Source organism: Rhamphochromis longiceps, linkage group LG7, assembly GCF_057381845.1.
Source record: "Rhamphochromis longiceps isolate RC_006_pf linkage group LG7, R_longiceps_female_GT1.1, whole genome shotgun sequence".
Lineage (NCBI taxonomy): Eukaryota > Metazoa > Chordata > Actinopteri > Cichliformes > Cichlidae > Rhamphochromis > Rhamphochromis longiceps.
Window position 1 is genome coordinate 66,009,767 of NC_140563.1, and position 25,075 is coordinate 66,034,841.

The 25,075-nt window shown below is 43.4% G+C and overlaps 2 protein-coding genes across 4 annotated transcripts in view; both read right to left on the reverse strand.

The window, feature by feature from the left end:
- Positions 1-9: 9 nt before the first annotated feature.
- Positions 10-9,721, reverse strand: adat1 (adenosine deaminase tRNA specific 1). Its single transcript, XM_085414857.1, has 9 exons — positions 9,421-9,721; positions 9,124-9,192; positions 8,986-9,040; positions 8,770-8,900; positions 6,759-7,350; positions 3,702-3,847; positions 3,091-3,190; positions 2,918-3,004; positions 10-1,336 (listed from the first exon to the last, which is right to left on the reverse strand). The coding sequence occupies exons 1-9, from the start codon at positions 9,602-9,604 to the stop codon at positions 1,204-1,206; spliced, it is 1,497 nt and encodes a 498-aa protein (XP_085270983.1). The 5' UTR covers positions 9,605-9,721; the 3' UTR covers positions 10-1,203.
- A 1,705-nt stretch (positions 9,722-11,426) lies between these two features.
- The window catches only part of wwp2 (WW domain containing E3 ubiquitin protein ligase 2), a 63,664-nt gene continuing 50,015 nt past the window's right edge, over positions 11,427-25,075 (reverse strand). For 2 of the 3 annotated variants that reach the window (XM_085414876.1, XM_085414875.1), the window contains 13 exons: positions 24,712-24,793; positions 23,006-23,134; positions 21,853-21,931; positions 20,384-20,455; positions 19,991-20,079; positions 18,049-18,208; positions 16,522-16,655; positions 15,277-15,417; positions 15,045-15,165; positions 14,088-14,192; positions 13,915-14,011; positions 13,481-13,553; positions 11,427-12,145 (listed from right to left, as the gene is read on the reverse strand). In XM_085414876.1, the coding sequence (XP_085271002.1) occupies positions 12,046-12,145; positions 13,481-13,553; positions 13,915-14,011; positions 14,088-14,192; positions 15,045-15,165; positions 15,277-15,417; positions 16,522-16,655; positions 18,049-18,208; positions 19,991-20,079; positions 20,384-20,455; positions 21,853-21,931; positions 23,006-23,134; positions 24,712-24,793 (1,382 nt within the window). In that variant the 3' untranslated portion in view covers positions 11,427-12,045. The remainder of the gene's footprint in view (positions 12,146-13,480; positions 13,554-13,914; positions 14,012-14,087; positions 14,193-15,044; positions 15,166-15,276; positions 15,418-16,521; positions 16,656-18,048; positions 18,209-19,990; positions 20,080-20,383; positions 20,456-21,852; positions 21,932-23,005; positions 23,135-24,711; positions 24,794-25,075) is intronic. The other variant, XM_085414877.1, reaches the window with a different exon arrangement.

Here is a 25,075-nt window from a genome sequence, read left to right on the forward strand (position 1 = left end):
TAACCTCAGGTTTATTTATGCAACTATCCATATATTTAAAAAAACAATATAAAGAATTTAATTCAATTTTATTAATACAGCACACAAAACACAATGAGGTGCTTTATATTGAAAGGTAAAGACTCTATAATAATACAGAGAAAACACACAGCTTTCTATGAGCAAGCACTTGGTGACAGTGGGAAGGAAAAACTCTCTTTTACCAGGAAGAATCCAGGTGCAGGGAGAGGCAGCCATATGCCACGACCTGTGGTTATTTTTCCCCTGAGCTACAGACGAGCTTGCACTGATGTAATCAGATGTCTGCAGCCCAGTTCTCTGCATCTCTACGATGGATGTGACGAAAACAGCTCAAAATCGCTGAAGAATGAGAATGAGAAAATTGAGGGCATCCTGGACATAAGCCACCATGTGCTGTTTGTCATTAGCAGAGAGGAAATAGCAGGAATCAGCTGAGCCACATCACCAACTGAACTGATCCTCTGTCCCTGCACCGTGGTCCTGAATGAACGACCTAACTGTTTGTGCAGAAATGTGCAGCTTTACCTTTTTCTTCACAACAATGTGTCCTACACAGGCCGAGTTAACAAACTGGTGCGAAAACGTTTTTGCAGGGTTCAAACCACTGCCAGAAAGTAACTGCTGGTCGTTTCCTTACGATGAAATTAGAAAGCTTTTCCCAGAATTTGCCAGTTCAACCTGATAAACCAACTAAAGCAATTCCTTTGATTCCAAATTTTGACATAGTCTGGGACTTCAGGAGTATCTTCATGTTTTTAGTGCAGGACGCATTCAAACTAGGAGTGAGACTGGAGGCTGTGTTTTCCTGTGCAGGTATAAATGGCTGTGCGCTTTTAAGAACACCAGGCAGCTGGAGCCACGACATGCACTGTGAAAATAAGCCATCGTGTGTGCTGCATTACCAACAGTTTCAAACAGCGTGACAGCGCAGAGCGTCCTGCTGAGGCAAACCTGCACTGCAGACCAGCTGAGCCAACACACACACAGGAAGAGAGGAAAAAGACAGCGCAAATTAAAGAAGCCAAGCTTGTCCTTTCATTAAAAGGGTGCCGCAATCCTTTCTGTTCTCTGCAGCATGTTTGAAATCCGAGTTTCACAAGGTCAAACCTTGGGCGACCCTTGACCTCTGAGTTTCTCCTACAACAAAGCTGCTTTGTCATCAAGCCTGTCGAGAGTGAGTTGTCAGTGGAAGAGGAGGAGGTTTCTGTCACTGCGCGGCCACAGAGGGAATGCCTGACTGCGCAGCTGCTGCCAGGCCTGCTGGTACGACTGGGAGGCCTGCTTGTAGTCCCAGTAGGTCTGCAGCTCTGCTTTCCTGGACACATGTAAGAAAAGAAAATCCTCGATGTAAAGCAAGAAGCAAAAATTATTACTCTAAGTTACTTTTAAACCACTACAGAAGTACAAAAAAACCCCATTGGCTGAAACTGTTCGTGCAGATTGCTGCTACAACCTGTTAGCACGTAAAATGAGCTGAAGTTTAAGTTCTGTAATAAAGATTCAAAATACATCATTCAAAGGGAGAAAGTGGATTACTGTGTGTTAGATAGGAGAAACAGATTGTTCAAATATCTGCTGGTTACCGTGGTTACTTGAGCCACTGTAGTAAAGAAGAACATCTTGTAGATAAAGTGATCAGGACTGGCTCTCAAAAGGCAGATTAACGATTGATTTCCCTCAGCTGCAACTTCCTCCTTCGTCTGCCGTTTCTCCTCCTCGGACGTACCTTTGTCATTAAGTCCTGTCATTGTGCTGAGCTGAGTGTTTACAATATGTCTTTTGTGTGTGGGCCGTATCAGGTTTTCTGACAAACACAAGGACCTTTGTCCTCCATTGTTAGTCATCAGAGTTTCATTTTCTCAGATTCATTTTCAGGAGACCTACTGTCATCCTGAAGCCATTCTTCCACATAAATGTAGCACAGCACACTATGTGACAGGATCTCCAAAAACAAAGACGATGAAAACAAAGTAGCCGTGTGACAGACTTAATATAAGTACACAGCCAGGGATTCAACTGCAAGGACCAATTTTCACAGAAAAAAACCTTACAGATTCCTGTCGAGTGCAACATGAAACCGCAGCAGCCTTGGACAGTCCTTTATTTGGCAACAGCCTGGCATGACTGCACCACGGTGGTGGTTTTATCCATAGTTTAACAGGTAACAAAATGAGAGCAGAACAAAGGCACCAGCCGAGAGAAACAGTACCTCCAGCATGTCCTGGATTGGCCCTTTAATCTCCTCACAGCTGGACACCACATCCTCAGCTCATCTCTAAAGGAGAGCCCGAAACCTGCCGAAGTCCAGCCGCTACCCGGAACTCATGGCCAAAAGTGAGGTAAGGAACAGAACACAGCACCCTTCTCCACCTAACCTGGTGCATGTGAGATCCACATGGCCTTAGATTTGGAGAAGCTGCTAACTCTGAGCTCAGTCACTTCAGACTCGATTACAACTTGCTCCAGTGCAAGCTAAAGGTCACTGCTTGATGAAGCCTTAATACGAAAGCTTAATACAAAAAAAATCAAAAATCACCTGATAACTTCATAAAGTGATCAGTAAACATGAAGCCAATCAGCAGCAGCATAGCACACAAGTCTGAAAAAGTGCACACAACATTTTAACCCACAGCAGGCTGGAAATCTAAGACTGAGGAATTCAAACCAACCCCACCTGTTTAATACGAGCGTAACAGTCAGATTGCATAACACGATTTCCAGTAATGAACATTTCACAGTGATGTGAACATTTCCTTAGTGATTGGTGCACGTAGTTTTATGTGAATGAGAGTTGCACAAACTGAGAGAAGCTGCACTGTTCTTCAAATATTGCAGCTCTCGTTGGAGCGTTTTCAAAAGCTGCAGCGAGTTTCTGAAAGAGCCAATTGTTTGTTACCTGAGAGAGTCGGGGAGAGCCGAGGGATCGGTGGCCGACACCAAAGACAAGAAGGAATGAAAAAGCTCTGATTTGCACAGAAGAGACCTGAAATCAGAGAAGCACGCCGGGATGTTTGAGAACACAGCAAACTCACATGGTACTCATGTATGATGACAGTGGATTGGTTCTACCTGGCTTTTGCTGTTCCCAGGGCCTTCTTGGTGACTCCGTGTTTGTAGCCGTTAGCGGTGACATCTAGTGGCTGCTCTGTTACGTTACACCAGCTGATGGCTGAAACACAGGGAGCAAACCTCAGATACACGCCGAGATTGCAGCTCAGTGCTGGAGCAGTTTAAACACAATTAAAACTTTAATTGAAACCGTAAAAACTGCTTCACTGAGTGAATGGGTTAAATGCAGAGAGGAATTTCCCCACGGGGATCAATAAAGTATACATTATTATTATTATTATTAAAATACTGATACCATTAACAGAAAGAGACAGCTGCAAACTGGACCTAAACTGAGAGAGGCCTGCAGCGAGGCAGACACCCTGAGTCTAGCAGATACTCTTGATCTGAAATCCTTTCTCATCTCATGCTCAGTTCCTCCACTAAAGCAAGTGGAGGAACTAAAGCAATTTCCCGATTGGGTGATCCTCACAAACAGAAGGTCTAAGCTGCAGGTGGGTGTGGCTTCTTTGAGATGACTATATTAGGGATAGTCCATGGTTGATGTCAAGTGTTGACATCTAGTTTTTTGGCACTTACAAATAATTTGCAGAATACGTGGACAGTCCTACCTGCCCCGCAGGGGGAGATGCGGCCCTGGCCGGCCTGGTGCTGGAGCTCAGTTTGGGCTTGGCTGAAAGGAAACTCCAACGTGGCCTGGAGCAGCTCAGGCGGACGTACGGCGAAACCAGCAGGGAGGTCCGATACACAGGCGCACCTGACAGCACAGAAGCACTGCATTTAATTGAGTGTGGTCTGATTTGATGAAGACTATTCACTGCCTAACACCTGCAGTGCTGCAGGTGTTCCACTAAATTCCACAGAATTTAGCAGCTAGAAAATTCCCACATGATTAAAGTGATATCAAAGCAGTTCTTTATTGTTGCATACTGAGGCGTCAAAATGCATTATCTTCATGGGTGAAAGAGTTCATTGTCTGTGTGAATAAGTGATAATCACACAAACTGACAGCTACCTTGATGTAACCACTTAGCCCGATTACAGATGTTAGGCTGTCAGAAGGCAGATAAAGGAAAGATATCCTGGTTATACGGCCCAAGGAAGTGGTTTTTAAACCAGCACCAGTTGGTGCCTGTCCAACATGCACACTGCAACAAGAACACTATGCTGTCTTAAGTATTTGCTCGTCTGCTTTCACGTGCATATGAACTTGAGTGACATCCCATTCTTAATCCATGGGGCTTAATATGATGCTGGCCCACCCTTTGCAACTATACCAGCTTCAACATTTCTGGGAATGTAGGAGTGTGTTAGTGGGAATTTTTGACCAGGAATCCCAAATACAGGAAGGTCTGGAACTGGCTCTGTTTAAAAGCCCTAATCTCTGAATCCCATGAGCATTACCCAGTAGGCAAACACAGCTTAGATGGAGCCAGGGAGAAGACTCACCCAGCTCAAACTGGTACTCAGCCCTCCGGATGCTGATCCTGAAGGTGTGCTTGCCAGGGTGGCTAAGCCCGCTTCCTCTTCAGCCACACCCATTACCAGCAGCTCTCCTCTAAATCTGTGTACTTGGTAACTGACTGGTTTAAATGCAGTAGCTTGGAAAATTAAGCCCCAAGGATCTGTTCATTTTTAAGGTTAAAGTAACATGTAAGAACCCACTGAGTGACGTTCTAATTAAATGCAGATTTTTACCTTTGAGGTTTCACACAAGGTTAAAAAGGAAGTGTCCACTGTTAAAAACGGTTCTTTTGATTCTTAGGGCCAAAAAGACACGGCTCAAAAGTGGTCTTTTACTTTAAAAAATGATCTTTAATCTTACATATCCCGGGATATGGAGACTGAGCACACACAGAAACGCCTGCTCACATCAGCCAGTCTCAAGCAGAAAACAGGAAGCCAGGTTATTTATGTACCTCTCGACGTCACATACAGTTTCATTACACACAAAACTTCTTCTATTCAGTTCCTCTTTTCTGTGTCTGATTTATTAATATGCCTGTGCACTAAAACTTATTGTGCAGCTTGCAATAACTTCCCCTTTCTAAGGTCTGTTGCCAGGGCAACCTGTCTAGACTTAGTCTCACTCTGTCGGTTCCTCATATTCTACAAAAAACATACAGTTTCTGGTCAGCCTGTAACCTAGTTTTACACTGAAGTCTGGGCCTCTCTTATATAAACCAATAATAATCAGCATAAAAGCATTTAAGATTATATATATATTACCTAACACCACCTTTTAGACTTTTTGAATGCAGGATGTTTTACCAAAGCAATTTAGCAGGAGCGAACTAGAGCCAAAAAAATCTCTTGAATCATACGTATCCAATAAACTTCTCTAAGCTAGTGCTGGTTTTGTTTGATTTTGAGAGAGATTGACCAAATAATGAGCACATCCAGGTGAGACGATGCACTTATCTCTATTTCGTGTTGACATAAATAATCCCAGAGGAATACAGGGGAAATCCAAATCTGCTCAAAGTTATCAGCTGCAGGACATCAGTGGAATTCTTTGGAAGCTGTAATCTAGCAGGAAAACAACAGAAATCCAGATCCTCTTCAATTTATAATCAAACATGACAAAATGAGTAGAGAAAAACCCAAAAAAAAAATTCCAAATGTGAACTCTTTGATCCAATCTTCTGTAAGGCTCGTCTCCCAGGAGACAAAAGGATGAACAGCTCGTCTCTTCTGCTTAAAACAACAAGGCTTCGCTCACGGTCTCCACTCTAATTCGCTCCAAAGGGGTTCTGTCAGGCTGAGGTTAGGATTCTGTGCAGGCCAGTCAAGTTCTTCCACACCAAACTAGCTCATCCATGTCTCTATGCACCTTGCTTTGTGCACTGGTGCGCAGCCGTGTTGGAGAAGGAAGAGGCCATCCCCAAACAGGAACAGTCTTGGTGTGCTGAGGCATTCAGGGGCCGAGCCCAATTCCTCCAGAACAACTCCACACCATAACCGCCGCCCTCCACCAAACTTTACACATGGCACAATTCAGTCAGACAGGTACCGTTGTCCTGGCAACTGCCAAACCCAGACTTGTCTGTCGCATTTACAGACAGGGTAGCATGAACATGCAACATTGTTCTGGAGTCCAGTGGCCTCATGCTTTACAGCACCGATGCTTTGCATTGCACTTGGTGACGTAAGGCTTGGATGCAGCTACTCCACCATAGATACCCACTCCATGAAGCTCTCTGCAAACTGTTCTTGAGCTAATCTGAAGGCCACATGTAGTGACTAGAACACCTGAATTCAATGATTTAGATAGTTGGCAAAATAGCTGAAGAATTAAGTTCACCATTTAGCAGTTTTTTCTCTCAGGAGTTGGTGGAGAGGACGTGTCTTCGTTCATTGAAAGGCAACTGTTTGCAAACAGGTCGTTTTTCTGGCAGAAACCAAACTGAACTGTGAAGTCATTGCACTCATTTCACTTTCATTAATATCTGCTGCATTTAGCTTACTCTAATTGAACCTAACGTTGTTTTACATCAAGGAGGGTCCTTGACATGCTGGTCATGACTGGAACTGTTACATAAACCTTCAATATCTCTATTTGGTGTTTATTATTATCACGAGTTGTGATTACTGGCTCTGTATCTGTTTAGGTGAAGTTTTCACAGCGCATGACTAATAAAAATATAAAGCAGCCGGTTCAGCATTACCTTGTGACCAAAGCTCTCTGCATGACTTCTTGGTCATATGGACACTTTCCCACCACCATGGTGCTGAAGTACAGCGCCTCCTGTAGGTAATGGGACAGCAGTGCACCCTGGAAGCCCAGCACCCCCCAGCGGGCCATCTTGTCGCTGCAGGAGAGGGAGAGAGTTGGCTCTCCTCTGCCGGGCTTTACCCGGAGAACGCCCGGACTGTGATACCCCACCCCAGGCTGCAGAGGGTCAGCTGGGCCACCCGGTACACACTTGGCCCCTGTTCTGTGAATGTCTGAGACCTGATGATGCAGGCCAGTGCCATCAGTTTGAGCCAAGACTGCAGAGCTGCTGGTTTGTGAGGATGTTTCCGATGTTTTGTTAAAGTTCAGCGATCCACGCTGTTCTGTGTCTCCTCTGTCCTCTTCCTTTGTCTCTGCCGTCTCCTCCAGATGAGGCTGCTTAGAGATTCGCTCCTCGCCGGATTCCTCTGCTTTCCTTTTCAGGTCTCCTCCTCCATCAGTCTGTTCATGGCCCTTTACTGATGTGACAGGAGGGCAGGGCTGAGGCTGGCTGTCAGTCATGGGGATGATGGAGGCGTCGCCACCTGGTTTCAGATCGGACAAACAAATGGCATGAGGGCACACTTCTGCATGATTAAAGCCAAGATAGATAAAGGTATGGTTAAAGGTAGAATGCATATGTCTGAAAGACAACAAAAAAGAAAACGCCTGCAAATGCCTCACAGCTAATAACAAATACTACAATGTAAGGCTACGTCCACACTAATGCGTTTTAGTTTGAAAACGCATCATTTTCTCTCCGTTTTGGCCTCCCGTCCACACTGAGACGGCGTTCTCGCTCATGGAAAATGCAGCGTTTTGAAAACGCTCTCGAAAACGCGTAATTTGAAAACGGTGCTTTATGTGTCGCAGTGTGGACAGCGAAAACTTTTGACAGCCCTATTAAAGCTTAATATCAGTCCGTACATGCTCCAGAGAGCTTTTCTTCAAATTCTTTAATTCTCACTCGCTTTTGCAACTTTGTACTTTTGCGTTACTCGCAGCAACAACTTCACCTCATTGTCAGTCCATTTAAAAAACTCGGTGCTTTCTCAACGTTTTGCCGCAACGTTTTTCCCATTTTCCTCTATAAACCATTGTGCAATACATATTTACTTTTTTCTTCTTACACCAGATTGTACTTTTTTTCTGTTAATACTGTTTATATGTATATAGTGCATATATTGTGAAGTTTTTGATATATAAAGCTGAAATTTCACAGCAATCATTACAGGTGTCCAAACTTTGGACCATAAAAGTTTCGTGTAAATCAGAGATGATTAAGCAGGTGAGCAACGATGATTTGAGAATTACTTTCTCTCTTTGTTCCCACAGAACTGTGCCGGTCTCAGTTATAGCGCAATGTGCTTTATCACAAATGATCCCTGTTCTCTGCATGAAAAGGCTGGACTGACTTCCTTCACAAACAAGAATAATCATGTCAAGTCCTCAATTATTCATCATCTCATGGAACTAATTTTACCATAAAGAGGTTGGAGAGTTAAACATTAACAATCCTTATCAGAAATGCATCTTTATTATTTATGGGCTAACAATGCCGCTGCTGACTAATATTTAGGTTTACTGCTTAATAAGCGGATGTTAAATGTTATCAGTGGTGAATATTTAACTGTTGCCATATCAACTCTGCATCAAAGCTCAAGAGCTGAAAGACTTTTCAGGCTATTTGTTTGCATCTCTGGCACAAACAGGAGTTATTACATGTTATCATTTATAAAGACCTTCATTACACTCTGCTAGAATGGGTTATGTAATCAAAAAACAGAATAAATCTAAACTGGGTAAGTTACCAAACTACCTCACATTAACTCACAGTAACTACAGCTGATAACCTAGCCACTCTCTGTGTGAGCAACACAGATCTGGTTTGATTTCTTTCCATCTACTTTCTGCTGTGTGTAACTGTATTCGTTATTGTCGCTGTCCTGTGTGCTGACACTCACAGGGAGTGTGGCTGGTAAAAAGGAGGAAGGAAACTCTGGGCCGAAGCTTCCACTTTCCTCGCTCATCTGCTGCACAAAACACAGAGCTGCCCCGACCGCTCACAGCCCCGTGCAGCTCCTGGATCAGGTACCTGCAAATAAAAACGCATACATATACATAAAGCAATCAGCACAGTCAAACAGCCTGCAGTGACACAGGTGGGTTCATACACACACCTGATACATCCCCTCCTGGCAATGACCTCTGCGTGGCTGTCGTTAAGTACATCACCTGAATTAAAAAGGAAAACAAAATTTGGTTTGCACAATCGACACCTTCAGCATCTGAGACACAAAACGTCCATCTGCACACACCTGTGGGACTCATGGCGGTCTGTCCAATACATTTGGTCCCAGTTCCCAGAGAAACAACCTCCATAGCAACTGTGATGGAAAAAGAAAAATATCGCATCACTATACCTCACTCATATCAGTGTCTACAGGTCCGCTGAAATATACATTATGGACATAATTTAGAACAATTTAAAGCCTTTTTCCCCATCTTCAGAAAACTTTAAATGTCTTTTTAGCACTGACGTTTGATAGAAATGGGGAAAAAATGAATGAAACCGGGGTTTCAGAACAGTGGACTGGTCCATCCTGCCGAACAACCTGAATGAGAGTCAGCTCCGCGGGTGATCTGGAGCACAGCGGCCAGCAGGGTCCACTCTCTGCCCGGCTCAGGCTTCCCTCTGCGGGGAAGCTGACTGAAACGCTCGTAGCACAACTTGGCGACTTCATCCGCGCTCACCACATTAAAGCGACGGGGAAGGCGGATGTGAGCACCAGTAGGCATTTCAGATATGATTAAATTCACCGTTAATGTCCCGGTGTCATCCGAACACTACAAAGGTGGCATTTTCATTTAGAACTGCGACTAACTCCGGTGCACTTCCGGCGAATGAGAACGAGAAGTTACTTCCGGTCCCAGCAAAGGAAGAGGTACTTTCACAATAAAAGTCCTCTCTTCAGCACCCTATGTCAAAACATCCACCAACCCTCTTCTGTACGTCACCAAACCACCTCATCCTTACCTCTTGCCTGTGTCCAGTGGGCTGATTAAGTAAACCTCTCCAGCGTACTCACTAAATTTATTGTCTTTCCACCGCTGTAGACATAATCTGTTGTGCCCAGAGCCACAAACTGGACGGCCAATGGGAGACTGAGAGTGAAGATTCACTCAAAGTTTGCGTGCATGGTTACATCCAAACATGCATTTTCAATTATTGTGACCCAGTCGGCCAAACCTAAAACTGCTTCGGGCTGAGCTCTAACTGGGGGGCCCAGGCAGAGTGTAATCCCCCCTACAAAGACAGTGAAATAACATATGTCAACATTCCTCAAGCCGTCTCAGGAAACTTGTCAGTAAAAAGGTGACACCGCTACCCTTGATAATCAGTGTAAAACACCTTTAAAATATTTTTTATTATCTGATTTTTTTAAAACAAAAACCACAAACAAAGCTACAGAGATGGTTCGTTTTTTTTTAAATTTTCCCCTAAACATTTCAATAATATCGTTGATTATTTTTTAAACACAGTAATGATGGCAATCACGACAGCAATTGTGACATGGTGAATTTTTCTATGCAAAGCATGTTTTTATAAATATTCTATTTTGGGTAATTAATCATAAACCACACATAAAAATAAATTTTGAGTAAGGTTATCATTTCATCTTTCTTCAACAGTACAGTATTGTTATTGTGAAGTTCAAATCTGACATCTGGACATTGCTAACCTCCATCATCATTTGAATTTTCCTCTGTAAAGAAGTTATATACACTTTAATGATTGTAAGTCATTATGTAATTTCTGTGCAAAAGTCTCAAGCCGCCCCTCATGGGTGCAAACATATTTACAACTGGAAATACAGTATATAAGGCAAAAACAGTACAATTCTGTACAATTCTAAGGGGCCTGAAAGTCAATATTTGGGATGACCACCTTTACACTTCACCATAGATTGAACTCTGAGGCTGCTTTCATGTCATTTCTTTAAGCACTCTTCAGGAGTAGCTCTCTGAGCTCCTTGAAGGACATTTAAAGCTCCTGTTTGAAAGCCGGCTGCCTTTTTGTTCCGTCCTCTATCAGAATGATCTCACACTGCTTCAATAATATTGAGATCCGAGCTCTGGAGAGGCCACTCCATGACTGATAGTGTTTGCTTGTGTTTGTCAAACTGTGTTATCGTTGATATTTTTCATAAATTCAACAAAAGAAATGGGAACAAATTATGTGTCTTTGCGAAATGCTCCTAGTACCAAAGTGCCTAAAGATACCATTTAAAATGTTTCTTTGCCAAGTTGTCTGGTACTGGTTGAGTTTGGTGCCTTTTTATTCTTGAATGACTCAGAGTTTGGTGTCAAGTAGCTTAACAAACAAAAGAAATGATCAGGTTCAAGTGAAAAAGCCGCCAGTGTCCAAAGAAAAGCTGTGAAAAACCTTCAGAAAGCCTGCAGAACGATTGCTCAAGAGCACTTTAAAAAAGAAAGTCTGATAATAAAGAAACAAAGGGTGGCTCGAATTGTTTGCACGGCACAGTAAACCAATTAATGCTGAACCTACGTCACTCACACTGGATTAAGCATTTTAAAAAGAAAGCCTCACCCAAACATCTTATGACTGAAATCTCATTTATTTGAGTTATATACAGGAGAAATCGACTGAATTTCACAATCAACAGAAAAAATAAAATCGCATCTCATCTCTCTGACCTCTGTAACAGAGGCGCACTAGTTCACGATAACAGCTTCCTCTCACACGCTGCCGTCTCGCTGCTTTAATATGCTTAAAATGTACGTCTCTCTGGTAGATATGTTGTACTGCATTTGCGGGTAGCTGTGCTGTCGCTGTGAGTCGCTGCTGACATTAAAACTATCATGTCGTCTGGTTTTGGTGCGGTTCTAAGCAGTGAGTGAGGAGGGGGGGGAGTGGTCATCCTGTTTAATCCACACACATACACACCATTTATATGCAAATACACAATGGCATTAACATGAGCAACCACACACACACCCACACACACACGTAAGCATTCACTCTTCTGTGTTCCTGTGCCTCAAGCCTGATCCCATGATTCAGCTCACTAGCTCACTAACATGATCCTCGCCCAGGGAGGGCTTGTTTAGCTGACAGGTGACTCCTCAGCCCTGTGATGAACAAACAAACGCAAAATAAGACCAATAACAAAAAACTATTCGTCGATTTAAGTGTCGTCCGTCTCTGCCTCCTCATCTCACTCCTGTCCAAATCCCTCCGTCTCCTCGATGGCGAACAGGAGCTTCTCTCGGAGCTGTTCCAGGCTTCGGTAGGGAGGCAGATCCAGACGATTGAAGCTGAGGAGGAGGAGACAGAGTTACACCTCAGCGTGGATTTACAGATGGAACTTCAGGGTGACATTTATCTATTTTTTTTAAACGCTCCCAGGCTGCTCACAGCTCAAACAGAGGAAGTGAAATCCTGATTTTTATTTTTCCCCCCTGTAGTAACCGTTTTAAATCCTACCTGCCCTGCTCAGTGGCTTTAATTCATTTTAGATCATGTGTATTTTTAGCTGAAATTACTTTTGTAGCTGAAATCCTGTCCGAATCCACGTCCTTAAATTTCAACTGTCTTTTTCTTTCTCCTTTAAAACGAGAATTCCCTTCGAAATGTAGCAGAAGCGTTACAGCTAAGATACAAGCGTCTTCTCCTGATACTAATCCAGGAGGTGAAGGTGACAGAGGGGCGGTCCTGAGATGGTAAAACATGCATAAAAAATGTGACTCTTGTCAGGGAGGTTCTGAATACTATGTGACTTTAAAAAAGTGAATTTATCAGGAATAGCTGCTCGTTTCAGACAGACGATGACCTGAGGGACTGCACAGAGACCATCTACAACATGAAGAAGGATTCTAAATTATGCAAAGCTGCTCTAGTAGAGTCCCAGAATAAAAACCTGGAGCTGGAAGTTGAGTGAAATGAGTCCACTTTAAGACGTTTAGTTAAATCTGCTGATCTGTCTATCAGATGTCTTTTTGTACATTCATTTTTGGCTCAGAGCGGCAGCTCTCTGTACTGTGAAAAGACTGTAATCTAAGGAAAGTGATTTAAGTAGAGAGAGGTGAAGAAGAAAGTGCAGGCAGGGTGGAGATGGGTGTCAGGGGTGATTTATGACAGAAGGATAGGTTCATAAGATTGTTGCGAGAGCTGCTATGATGACAAAATAACAGGAGGCCGAGCTGAATATGTTCAGAATTTCATTGGGAGTGAGCTAAGTGGGCGGGATTAGAAACGAGTACATCAGAGGAAAAGCTCAGGCTGAGACAAAGTTAGAGAGACGAGTGCAGAGGATGGATAGTGGATATACTGAAGACAGGATGTGGAAGAGGGAGCTGCCAGGTGGGAGGGAAAGAGGACATGCAGGGACTGATGTGACAGAGGAGGATGTTGGGATAGGGTGATGGAGGCAGGTGATCCGCTGTGAGGTTTGTAAAGCTGTCCTTCTCGTTTGTAACCTTGCTAGTCTTAGGCTATTTTTAAGTTTTTCAGAGGAGCGCTTCAATAAACACCTTGCTTTTTACCCTATAACAGCTTGAACAGGCTCCGCCCCCTCGACCCTAAATAAGATCAGCGGGAGACGATGAATAAATGGATGATTCGGAGAAGCAGAACATGAGGCAGCATCTTACCATGTGTGGCTTCTTGGAAGCCAAGTCTCCTTCCCCACTTTGTCTATGCAGAACTTCTGGGGACCATTACTTCCTGCAGGACACACACACACAAACAAAACTCAAACCCTGAACAGGAAGCTGAATGCTGCCGACTCGCATAGCAGAAACTCAAACTGAAGATGATTAAGAAAGTGAGTAATTTTATTATATCTTATGAAAATGCTCTGGGATTTCCAGCTCCCAGAGCAGCATGGAAAAGCTTTTGTTTCAGCACTTTGGTTTGGAGCTAAATGTCTGCTCAATTTCCTTACAATTGCTTGAGAATTTCCTGTTAGTGTCTGTAAACATCACAGGTCCCTCCATGCAAAGGCAGAGATCTATTTACAACAGTATTAAAACCAGGAGAATCCTCATAACCAGGACACTCCTGTCCCTGTAAACGCAGTCAGTACCTATGAGCTCGGAGAACCCTCCGACGGGCAGCCGACAGGTTCCCGTTACAAACTGAAGCAGACGGATTCTCTTCTCATTGTCCATCTCTTTCACCACCTGCAGAAAAAACGCTCAGGTCAGCGCTTTCCTAGGAGCATCAGCGTGGTAGGTGTGTGTGTTTACAGGCCCATACCTGCCAGAACCAGTGGATCTGCTTGCTGTTCTTGGTGTAATGTCTGTAGATGGTGTTCTTCTGCCAGTCGGCCAAATCGATCTCCTGCATCCCACAAAGCATCAGCTGCAAAAAGGACAAAGACGGGGGGGTTACTTTAAAATTTGGAGTTTAAACTACTCACATGTGACTTCACTCTGTGTGCTCAGAGACATTTTTGCATGTGGTGGTACAGAACCCTGACGTCCTTTATAGAACTTTACTGATTACAGCCCAAATTCTCACATTTCCTCCTGATAAACGGGACTCCTGCAGCTCAAGTCGGATGAGATTTCAGACTTTTCAAAAAAAAGAAAAAAAAGAAAAAAAAGTCCAAGCTTACCCCCCACCAGCTTGTTTTGGGGGTTTTTCTCTTGGCTCATGAACTCTTTCCCTTCTGTTCCTCTTTTCTGAGTTCTGTTGTTTTAGGTCTGCTTCCAGAACAAAATGTTTGCATATGAGGTCAGCGAGGGTCTGTGCCTATACAGCTCACTAAAGCTATGATTGGGGAAAACCCAGGAAACTATTCTGATGGTCGTCACACCACGTCTTTACTGATCTCTAAAGAGGTGTCAAAACGGCTCAATAAGGGTGCAGGGAGGTCCATCCCTCAAAGAAAAGCTAATGGTGTAAAAGGTTGAGACATTTACACTCAAATAACTTTATTTGAGTACATGGTGTGAGATTAAACTGCCTCAGGCTTTCACTGAATTCACAAAATATCAGTGTCACACGGATCCTGATCCGTGTGACTTTAAATCCTCAGTGGAACCCTGGGGCGCAAATGAGTGGCATTATGGTGCGATCAGGCAAAACACGAAGCATCGTTTTCACGTGGTGTGATTTTTGCTGGGAGACACACACAAGTAAAACGAGCTGCTAACAGCTGGATTCATGACATTTTAAGCCTAAACACCAATAAATACAAGTCTTCCTCACCTCCAGCTCCTTCTCGTCAAAGTAGCGAAGCCACTCCAGAGGCACCACCTCGTTGAAGCCGTCCAGGAAGGCTTTGGTTTGCTCCTCCACCCCGCGGGTGAACCTCCAGTCTGTCAGCAGGCTGCGTGAACAAAGAGGCTGCTTTTTATGGTTTGCTCTCCACCACAGACCTTGTTTCTCCTACGCTCATCCGTCTTCATCAGCCCAACTGTCCCCATTTCTGCTTACTGACCTGATGTACTCCTCCTTGTTCTCCTCGGTGACCAGCTCGTTCTCCCCGTCGTCCTTCAGCTGGTGAGTGGAAACCTTCCCGAGGATCTCCATGTCCTGTGCAAAATAGAGCTCCACACCGCACTCCTCCAGGTTGTTCTCTCTGAAAACACAGACGCACACATAATGAAACTAAAAACATTAGCACCTCGTCCTCTCTGTGTCGCCTGCAAGACTGACCTAAATCCAGCAGCCTTCTTGGAACAAACTGCGACACCAACTCCTTTATGTGGCAGTTCATACATAAAATATAAAAATATCAGAAATATAATTTTTTTTTTTTTATGTATTTACTAATACTGTTAATTTAGAGAAGGGGTGTCAAACATAAGGCCCATAGGCCAAAATTGGCCTGGCAAAAACTGCAATTTGGCCCACTGGATACCTTTAGAAAATGTAAAGGCGGGCATAAATTTTTTACCTGTATTTTCCTGCTGAGAGTCATTATCACTCAAAGTAGCAACAGATAAACATGCTTCTGTTCACCATGTTTAGAAATGTATCTTAATAAAATTGAATAAAAGTGGCTGTGAATCAACAAAAACTTCATGTTTTACAGATACGGGACAGGCTGGGCAGCTGCCAGAACCTTTTCTGTAATTTTACACATTTATCGTGTAGAGAAACTGAGGCGTATTGTTGAAATTGCACTTCCTAATCTTATAACAAGACATCTCAGGGATTAAATTTGTACTGAAACTTCTTTACACTGACAGAGTTTCACTTGTTCAGTCAACTTCAGATCAAAGTGGGCTGTATGTGGCCCTCGATGTAAAATGACCTTGACATCCCTAATTTAGAGTAAAACCTCACATTAGGTGGTGGTCTGATAAATTTTGTAGTCTGTCCAGCTGAGGGCGCTCCTACTCCACTGTTTGTGATCAGCACTGTCAGCAGCACATGTAACAGAGCAGCATCTCAGAGTCTTATCAGCTAAGCTTTTAGCTGGTTTGTCAACTAAAAGTCATTTAACAATTACTTGATATATCAATGTGGTTTGGGAGGCATTTTAAGACTTTCAGACTTCCTGCATCCAGGTTTCTGTTGTTTGGATATAACTGGCTTAGTATGACCTATTCACCTGGACTCCTACTGTTCATTTCTTTTATTAGTTAAAACTAACTAACTCACATGCCAACCTCTACCCTTGTGAGCATAAGGTGGCCAGAGCGCACAGATTCAGAGGAATCATAACTGCATTACTTACTTGACCCACATGATGGAGTTATAAAACTCCGGGTCTATCGACTCCAGGTCTTTGAGAGTGGGTTTCTTGTCCAGCATTCGCTTGTAGAAAGGCAGCGTGAAGCCGGTGTCGATGAACTTTCCATGATACAAAGCCTGCAGGGAGGATTTATTACATTAGAAACCACAATAAGAGACGCCACCTGGTGTTCACCGCTCACATTTCATAAAATGTAATTGGGTTAGGCTGATGATAGCGCAAGTTTGAGTTCCTGGATGTAACAAAGCAGAGACAGAGGGAGGTTATTTTTGGCCTGCTGTAATTCTGCGATATTAGTGTTTTTTTATGGACTCTGGTTGCACATGTTTCAAATTAACGCCCGACAAATTACACATATTTTCATCTCGGACGCGCGCCATGCTGATGATTCACACGGGGGCCGTTTTGAGCTCATTCAAGTGTTAGAAACGCTTTAACAGCCAATCACACTTGCAGAAAAAATGAATGGGGCTTTTATTTCTGAAATCACTGCAGCCACAAGAACAACGCAAATCATTAAGACTCAGACGTGGACATAAACATGTGCAGCGACCACAAACGGCTCCAAACCACATCTTAATCTTTCCTTCGTGTGTGTGTGTGTGTTTTCAGAGAGAGCACACTCAGTCAGACGGAGCTGTTTAATGTTAAAAACCCTGTGAGAGTTCAGAGCTACGATGAGCCAAGAACAACACAGACGCTCACTGACTCAGTCACAGACTATCCTGTCCTGCTGACCCACCGCATCTGTGGAAGCAGAGCAGAGGGTGACCGAAGTGAGAGCAAAGCAGGTAAGGAAAAGACACGAGAAATAAAGTCAGAGAGGCTTTGGGAGCTGGGAGTGGGTAGAGACAACGATCTTTGTGAGGAAAGTCAGCAATGTGCAGTTTAGGGCTAAATATAGGCAGCTGCTGCCGGGTGTGGGCTGGGTGCGGCAGTGAAGTCATGGTGTGGGTGAGGGGTGGGGTAGCAGATGGAGGGGAAGGTGGAGGGTGACGGCTTTGGGACCTACAAATTTTTTTGAGTTGACCCCAGAATGCCGTGCATGAATGCTTCAAACTACTTCAAAACGAAACCTGCTCTGAGCGAGAGCTTTCCCGGCTGACAGCCTGTGGAATGACTTTTATGTGACGCACTTTCAGGAAAAATCCAAAATATGCGATATCTGTTCTAAACAGTGAGCAAAACTAGCTAACCAAAGATTAGAAATGCAGTCATCTAATCACAAAGGTTAGTTAAACACACAAAGCCTACATACGTGCGGTGAAATCCATTTTTGCTGCTAAAGTAACAATATTACTAAGATCGCAACACGATAGAGGAATGTCTCAACTACATCACATCTGCATTTTGGCTTTCCCAACGTGAGCGTCGCTTCAGTTTATTAAACTGAGGTTTCACTTTAAACACATCTGGATACAATGTTGCCGTATGTGGCGATCAAGTGAAAAAAAATGGCTCAGATGTAACAAAAGAACTGTGTTTTTGTGCGATTTCAATACAGCTCACCATAGCGATGAAGCGACCGATGAAGCGAAAGTACGTGAGGTGGTCGGGGTTTATGGAGGATGCTGGGTTGATCTGCAGACAGTAGTTGTTCTTGCCAGCATACTCAAACAGGCAGTACATGGGATTCAGGACTTCATGGGACAGCAGGAAGAACCACTCCCTGTGGAAGAGGAGAAGAGGACGTGAATGCACGAGAGGAAGACACAAGGCTGTCATCCTGCAGGGACCTAACAGTAACATACAACACTGAAATTAAACACCTCAAAACTATTATTTTATTTTAAAAAACCCAAAACACATTCTATACTAGCTGTACAGTCAACAGAAGAGCACATGATCACAGGGAGTTTATAAGAAAAGCAGGAAAATGAAAAAGCATTTCTCCCACACGAGAACGAGGTGCTTTTTTTCATTGGCAGCATATAATTACGACATTTATCATCCTAAACTTCCAGCGTCTTCATTTTTCACTCATTTGCTGCTTTTAATCTTCTTGTCAAAAAGACAGGAACCAATTACAAGGTGTTGCCAAGCTCAACTCTAAAATTACTGCCAAACATAAAGTCCACTGGCACGGCTTAATACTGATGTCCTGTAGACACGATGATTTCTTTAAGCTCATCGATGCCTCGTGTAAATCAAATAGAAGACCAAATAAGGTTGGGTTTAATTCTCTTTATTCTGCTGATCCTTAAGATGATGTTCATTTCTGATAATGGATCTCGCTGACCAGTTATTAATCTAAATCAATTCTTTTAACTGAAAAAGAAGATTTTTCTTATGACTCTGAAGTGGTTTAGATGGGAATAGAAAGTACATTTATAGTTATAAACACATCCTACAAGCCAAATCTGACACATGAATTACAAGGAGACAAAACATATAACATTTAGGATAAATACAGCCAGGTAGAACTAAATAAAAAGACACAAACAGACTGTGGAAGGATGCACGTTAGAGAGAATGAGGGCCCCCTCCACCAGCTGCAGCACCAGAACCAAGCACTCCCAAGGCCCCTGCCCTCTCCCCTTTGGGAATATTAGGGAGGAGGGTGTATGGACTGACGGACGCAGACACCTCCCAACATCCCGTCCGTGGTTCTACCCTGTGGTAGAACAGCATGATGTCACCTACCATAGGGTAAAACCACTGACGTGACACCGGAGACAGAGACACAATGCAAAACCAAAGAGAACAAAATGAGGAAAAATAACAACATGTACAGAGAGGAAGACCTGAGTGACAGCAGACGCAGCGGGCAGCATGGACACGTGTGATGGACGGATGGAGAGATGGAGGAGGACAGCAATGTTGTGAGAGGGTGAGAGAGAGAGCAACAAGTAACCCAACACTATCACACACGTCTGCACTTCTAGAAGGCAGAAAAGGCAGTTTTATATCAAAATGATGTTGCTGTAACAATTTCAGACAAAAACAACAGATTAAAATCTGCGCCATTGTGTTACTGCATCTACAGGCTGGAAAGACATACATCGGTATCACTGTGTCTAGGTTTAGGCATCATAACGGTGACAACGCTACCACCATCAGGTCAGGATGGAAACTGTAACGATGCCCTATCTTGCAGGAAATTGACCTTAAAAACAAAATTTCTTTCTCACTTTACTTACAAAAAGATTGTAGAGGACAATTTTTAAAATAAAACAATGAAGCTGGGGGAAGAACAATGCAGAAAACAAAGATTTTCAGAGAATCGCAAGTTTTGAAAAGCAGTCATTTAAACACCACTGGTTTTTCCGTTGCTTTTTTACCCAACAGGAAGCTGGTGCAAAGATTGAGAAGCAGCAGGAACAGACGAAATACACCATCACCAACGTTAAAAACCCCTGGATTACATAACAAGCTTAACAAACCCATATAAAATGACAGAATTTGAAGATGTAAAGAGAAGCTGCAGGAAAGAGTTTTAGGCTGCTCTCACCTGGCGATGCCACCGTAGTCCAGCCCCTCCTCCCCTCTCATAATGATGTAGAGCCGGCGACGAAGATCGTATGGCTTCACGTTCATGATCTGATGACAAAGCACGTTATTTAGACGTTGATGGTGTCCAAGAAGTGGCCTCACTTTCAGCCATTCCTAGACTCGCTTCTAAAGTAACTAAATGATTCTCCTGATACAAGAAGCTCTTTCAAATTAAAAGCCCTCAAAAAATTCACCACACAGAAACCCTTTATTCCTTATCACAGTGTTTTTCTATATAACATAAAGCACCAATGCAAAGCAGAGATAAGATAAGATGTAGTTATTAAATGTTACCATTATGTAAACTAGAAGAACAAAAAAAAATAACAAGTGTGTTTCATCCGTCTCTGACCTGCTGAAACGAGTCTTCAAACAGCGTCTGTCTGGACACAGAGATCTTCACGTGGCTGGGTAAGGCATTAGACTGCACATTTCAAAAAGAAAAAAAAGAACACCACCATCAAGGCGAGAAGAAAACCTCGGGATATTTCTGTAATCCCAATCCTAATCCCTTTCTACAATTCACATGTGTCAGCATTTAAAACAGGTACAGCGTTTACAGAGCACGTCACTGCTTGATCTGTACCATCTCATTACTGATGTTTCTCTTTTTAGTCTCAGGCTGCTGGGTGTGAAGTATACGGAGGATAAAAAGCGGCAAAAAGTGAAGAACACTATGGCTCACAGACACACATAGTTCAACTTTTAAAGATTTTTAACAAAATGGCAAATACATTTAAAATAAAGCTATGGCATCTTCATCAAATCTTCTTGAGTATGAATCAGAACACTGAGATTAAATGAAGACTGACAGGACAGATGGGAAGAGCTTGATGCTGGAGCATACCAACTAACTCCAGTTCATCCAGGGGGCTTAAATAGAAGCTAGTAATAAGATTTTTCCAGACACCATAAGTATAAACAAACTGGTAACGATGCCTACATATGCAACCTGAGATTTTCTCTTTTTTCGAGACGGTATCTGAAGCTGTCTGTGGATCCATGGATGCCTCCCCCTCTAAGACCTCCCCGTAACCACAATGACATCATGTGGCTTAGCTTAGCTCAGTCTGAGTTCAGTCACAGTGGAAATGTCACTTGACAGATATAAAGCGCTTGCCAATCAGTTTGGTTTGGTTCACATGCCGCTAACATGTGAATGCTCCTAAAGCCGTGTCTACTACAAAATAAAAGCCTCCTGAAAGTCCAACTTTGCGTTAAGAATGTCAAAGACTCGAAGATTTTATATGAGGCTAAAACCAAAAAAATCTTGCCGTTTTTGAAATACTCTCCAATTCTGAACGTGCACTCTGTTCTCCTGTTCAAAGGCTTGCACCAGTAAACAGCTGCGCTTCTATGACGGTAATGACTGAAAGTGGCAGCACTCTAACGCCACAAACTGACATTTTTCCCTTATTATCAGGATCTCACAGGTTTTCTTTCTACAGTATTAGAATGTGCACAAGCAGATGTAGCCTTCAACTCCCAATCAGTCTAAACGGTCTATGCAATAATGCTTGTGATGTGTAAAACGATAGTTTCTCTCTAGTTTGGCCCTATACTGCTGTAGCTCGTGAGGAAAGGTGTGCAGTTTTAATAAAGAAAGTGATGTTTTGTCTTGAGTTTATGTAGAGAGGAAATAACTGCCTGAAAACCAAGTCGTCCAGAAAACTGAAAATATATTTTTTGGCCACACTTTTCCAGTCTTAGAGTGAATTATGCTTTTTTTTCCTTCTCTGGGTGAACAGATCCAGACTGCAATAATCAAGGTGAGCAAAGTGGGGAGTTTTATTGTGGCTACAGACTCTATTTAACACTTACATGGCACAGGAAACGGAACTGGTGGTATTTCCACCTGAAGCTGCGGTCGTAAGCGCCTGGTGAACCGCCCTGCCGTGACCTGCACGCGCACACACACAGACACACACACACAGAAAACAGAGAAAGTTGGTCAATTTTACAAGTTTCAACAGAACTCTAAAGGTCAGCTGACCAACAGAAATTTGGCGTCCTCTTTTGAGGAATACTTAATTTGCATCAGCTCTACAGCCCTCGAGTGTCTGAGTCGCAAAGACAGAGGTGAGCCTGGCCCCGCAGCTGTGTTAGTATAAGCTCCACCAACCCACTGTATGCGCACACGCACGCGCACACACAGTGGATATCTGCCTTGTCAGCAGCACAGAGGCTGAGAAGCAGAAGTAGAGTTAGACAGATGATTTGGGGGGGAGTGAAGAAGAAGGAGGCCTCTAATGCGTCGGGTCTGTGCTTGCCGAGCTGCCAGGCACATCTCGGTTTGGGTTAGGAAATGGCGACCGCAGCAGCAGAGCGCTGGCCGCGGACGCACACTCCTGCAGGATCCAGTGTAAGAAAACAGTGAAGGAGGCCTCTGTGAAATAGCAGCCTAAAAATACGTGCAAATATCTGCATGAAAAGCAGCTCGCCGATGCACACACACACACACACACACGTCTTCAGCACTGACCACACAAGCAAATACACACTTGCATGCAGAAACACAGAAAAGCACAAACACCCACACAGATGCCAGCGCAGTCTGCAGTGGATGTGTTGTCGCACATCTGCACATTCTGGGATTTGAGACTGCTTCAAGGCAAAGCAAACACTCACAGGCTGAGGGGAAGAGCAGTGTGTGTGTGTGTGTGTGTGTGAGTTTTCTGAGATCCTCTGTGACACTGATTCTCTCTGACTCAAAGAAATATTCAAAACAGGAGAGAAAGGAAAGGTAATGGATGAAAAGGAACAGCAAAGATGATGGGAGTTTAGAAAAAAGATTATTTTCAGGTTTTCACCAAACGAGCGGCTTGTGTGACTTAATATTTTCAATGCAGTTATGTCAGGCCGAGGCAAAAATCACTTAAATATTTTGGAGAAAGTGTCGAATGATCATTTAATTAGGAAGTCTTTGCCTCGGCCTGTGACAGCTTTGGGAGGAAAGGGCTGAGAGAATATTTACCCTGACTCAAACCCAGGTCGAGGGTCTTTAAAGGTGGTGGTGCGCGAGTTGTGGTCCACGAAATATCGGACTCCCTCGGCGGTGTACTTCATCTCCCAGCCCGGGGGCAGGGGGTGCTCCTTGATCATCCTGCAACAGGGGAGAGGGCAGTGAGCGCGGTCCCGGCTCGAGGGGCCCCGTCTCGGGGGATGAAACTGACATACCTTCCCCTGCCAACTCGTGCTAAAACCAGAAAGCCTGCGCCGGTGTGCCACAGTGGAGTTTACCTCCTATGAGCATGGCAATGGTAGGTTTGATTATTCAGGTGGCTTCAAACCACAAGAACGCTTAGAGGACACAGAAGCAGCATGTTTGGCTTTAAGGTGAAAAGCAGTTTTCTTTCCCTGATGCTTTAGTCGCTCTATTTAAACCTACTGTGTTGATTCGAGGTCTAAAACTCTAAACTTTTGTCACGGTCAAGGTTGTGTTTAGGTTAAAGTTTAGCACCCCGTGTTTAAAAAATACAAAGTGTATTTTTTTATTTGTTCAATGCGATATTTGATTGATCTTTTATTTAGTTGTGAAATGGTTTCAACTTTACACAGACACACACACACTTATTAAGGAGTGCAACGATACTGACGGAAAACCTGATCATTTAAAATTAAATACGGATGTATAAATGGTGTCAGCAGTGTGATATTAATCTGAGTAATTGTTCTTTTTGTATGCTTTTGTGTAGTTCTGACTGAGTCTCTCACCAAATCCATGCACTCCAACGCATTATGGCCACTTTTTTTTTTCTTTTCTTACATGCTCTATATTTTTTAATCACAATAAATTTCATAGCAGTCGCCCTGATCTGCCTGTGAATCTGTTTCCTTTCTATCGTGTTCCCGGATGCTAGGCTAACACAGTGGCATCACCACCTCACAGTAAGAGGTGACGATGCTAATACAGCTTTGTAATAGATTCCTGTCTTAAAAAGTGCTACATAAATAAACTTTACTTACTAAGAAGTGCCTGCTTTTAAATCTGTCTGTTGTCCGAGGAATTTGCAGAAATGCAGAGGGGGAACAGCGTTTTTCACTTTTCAAACCAATTTGGATGAAAATTAAGAAGAACAACACAGCTTTTCACCTTTTCGTAAACGTTGTCTTTTTAACGTGTTTTTGCTTTGCTTGGCTAGCCTGAAAATTTGAATCAAAGACTCTATAAAAGGGGAAGGGGAAAATAATCAGTTGGCTGCATGCTAAAAAATGAATAATTTACAAGAAGAAAATCATGCTTTTAGGATTCTAGAAAAGATCTAGAATGGCAACAAAGGTGTATCTAACACACCGAGGAGAGCAACTGAATCTCCAGAAGAAGATGCAAAGAAGGCTCAAACTCTGAAATGTCAGCGGGTCAACTAGTATGGGTGAGACGAGAGGAAAATCAGGAAAGTGAGCGAGATGACCAACAGCGCATCAGACCTGTGTCCAACATAATGTGAGGTAAAGCTGCTTTTTTTTAACTTATGTCAGGCTGTGAAATAAATGTTCCTCTCGGGGATAATACTCTACTCGTGTTTATATCATAATGTAGATGAGTCACTGTGTTGTCATACTAAACTGTGCATGACTACCACGTCTTGAGTATGAGCAAACACCCAAAGCGGCACGCCACCTAACAAGCAGGCCAACACATGCACGCACACAGAGATATTTTCCAGCTCGCTGTCTCACCCTTGGGTCCGAGGATCATCCCACTGCGTCGTCCGTGTGTTGTGGTTGACAAAATACACCCTGCCATTGTCCTGACGCTTCTCTGTGGAGACAAATGGGGCAGAAGGAGCATGCTCAGTGGGCTCAGAGGTTCTTGGAAAACTCCACACTCGACGGGATCAGAGGGATCACCTGACCGAGAGGAGAAGAAGAAAAAAATCTCGCCGCTATGAGAGAAAAGCAGCGAGTCTTTGTGGCATTTCGCTGTGGGGTGATCCAAATACCTCACCGGGGTAAAGCAAAATATGTGTGTGTGTGTGTGTGTGTGTGTGTGTGTGTGTGTGTGTGTGTCAGAGTGACCACAGACATACAGCAGAGAGTGTAC

What these genes read in the sequence shown, in the direction of transcription:
- adat1 (XM_085414857.1), bottom strand. Translation starts at nt 9,604, where the DNA reads ATGCCTACTGGTGCTCACATCCGCCTTCCCCGTCGCTTTAATGTGGTG. An exon ending in GACCGCCATGAGTCCCACAG is followed by an intron (nt 9,041 to 9,123) that starts GTGTGTGCAGAT and finishes TTTTTAATTCAG; the next exon opens with GTGATGTACTTAACGACAGC. An exon ending in GCCAGGAGGGGATGTATCAG is followed by an intron (nt 8,901 to 8,985) that starts GTGTGTGTATGA and finishes TTTTATTTGCAG; the next exon opens with GTACCTGATCCAGGAGCTGC.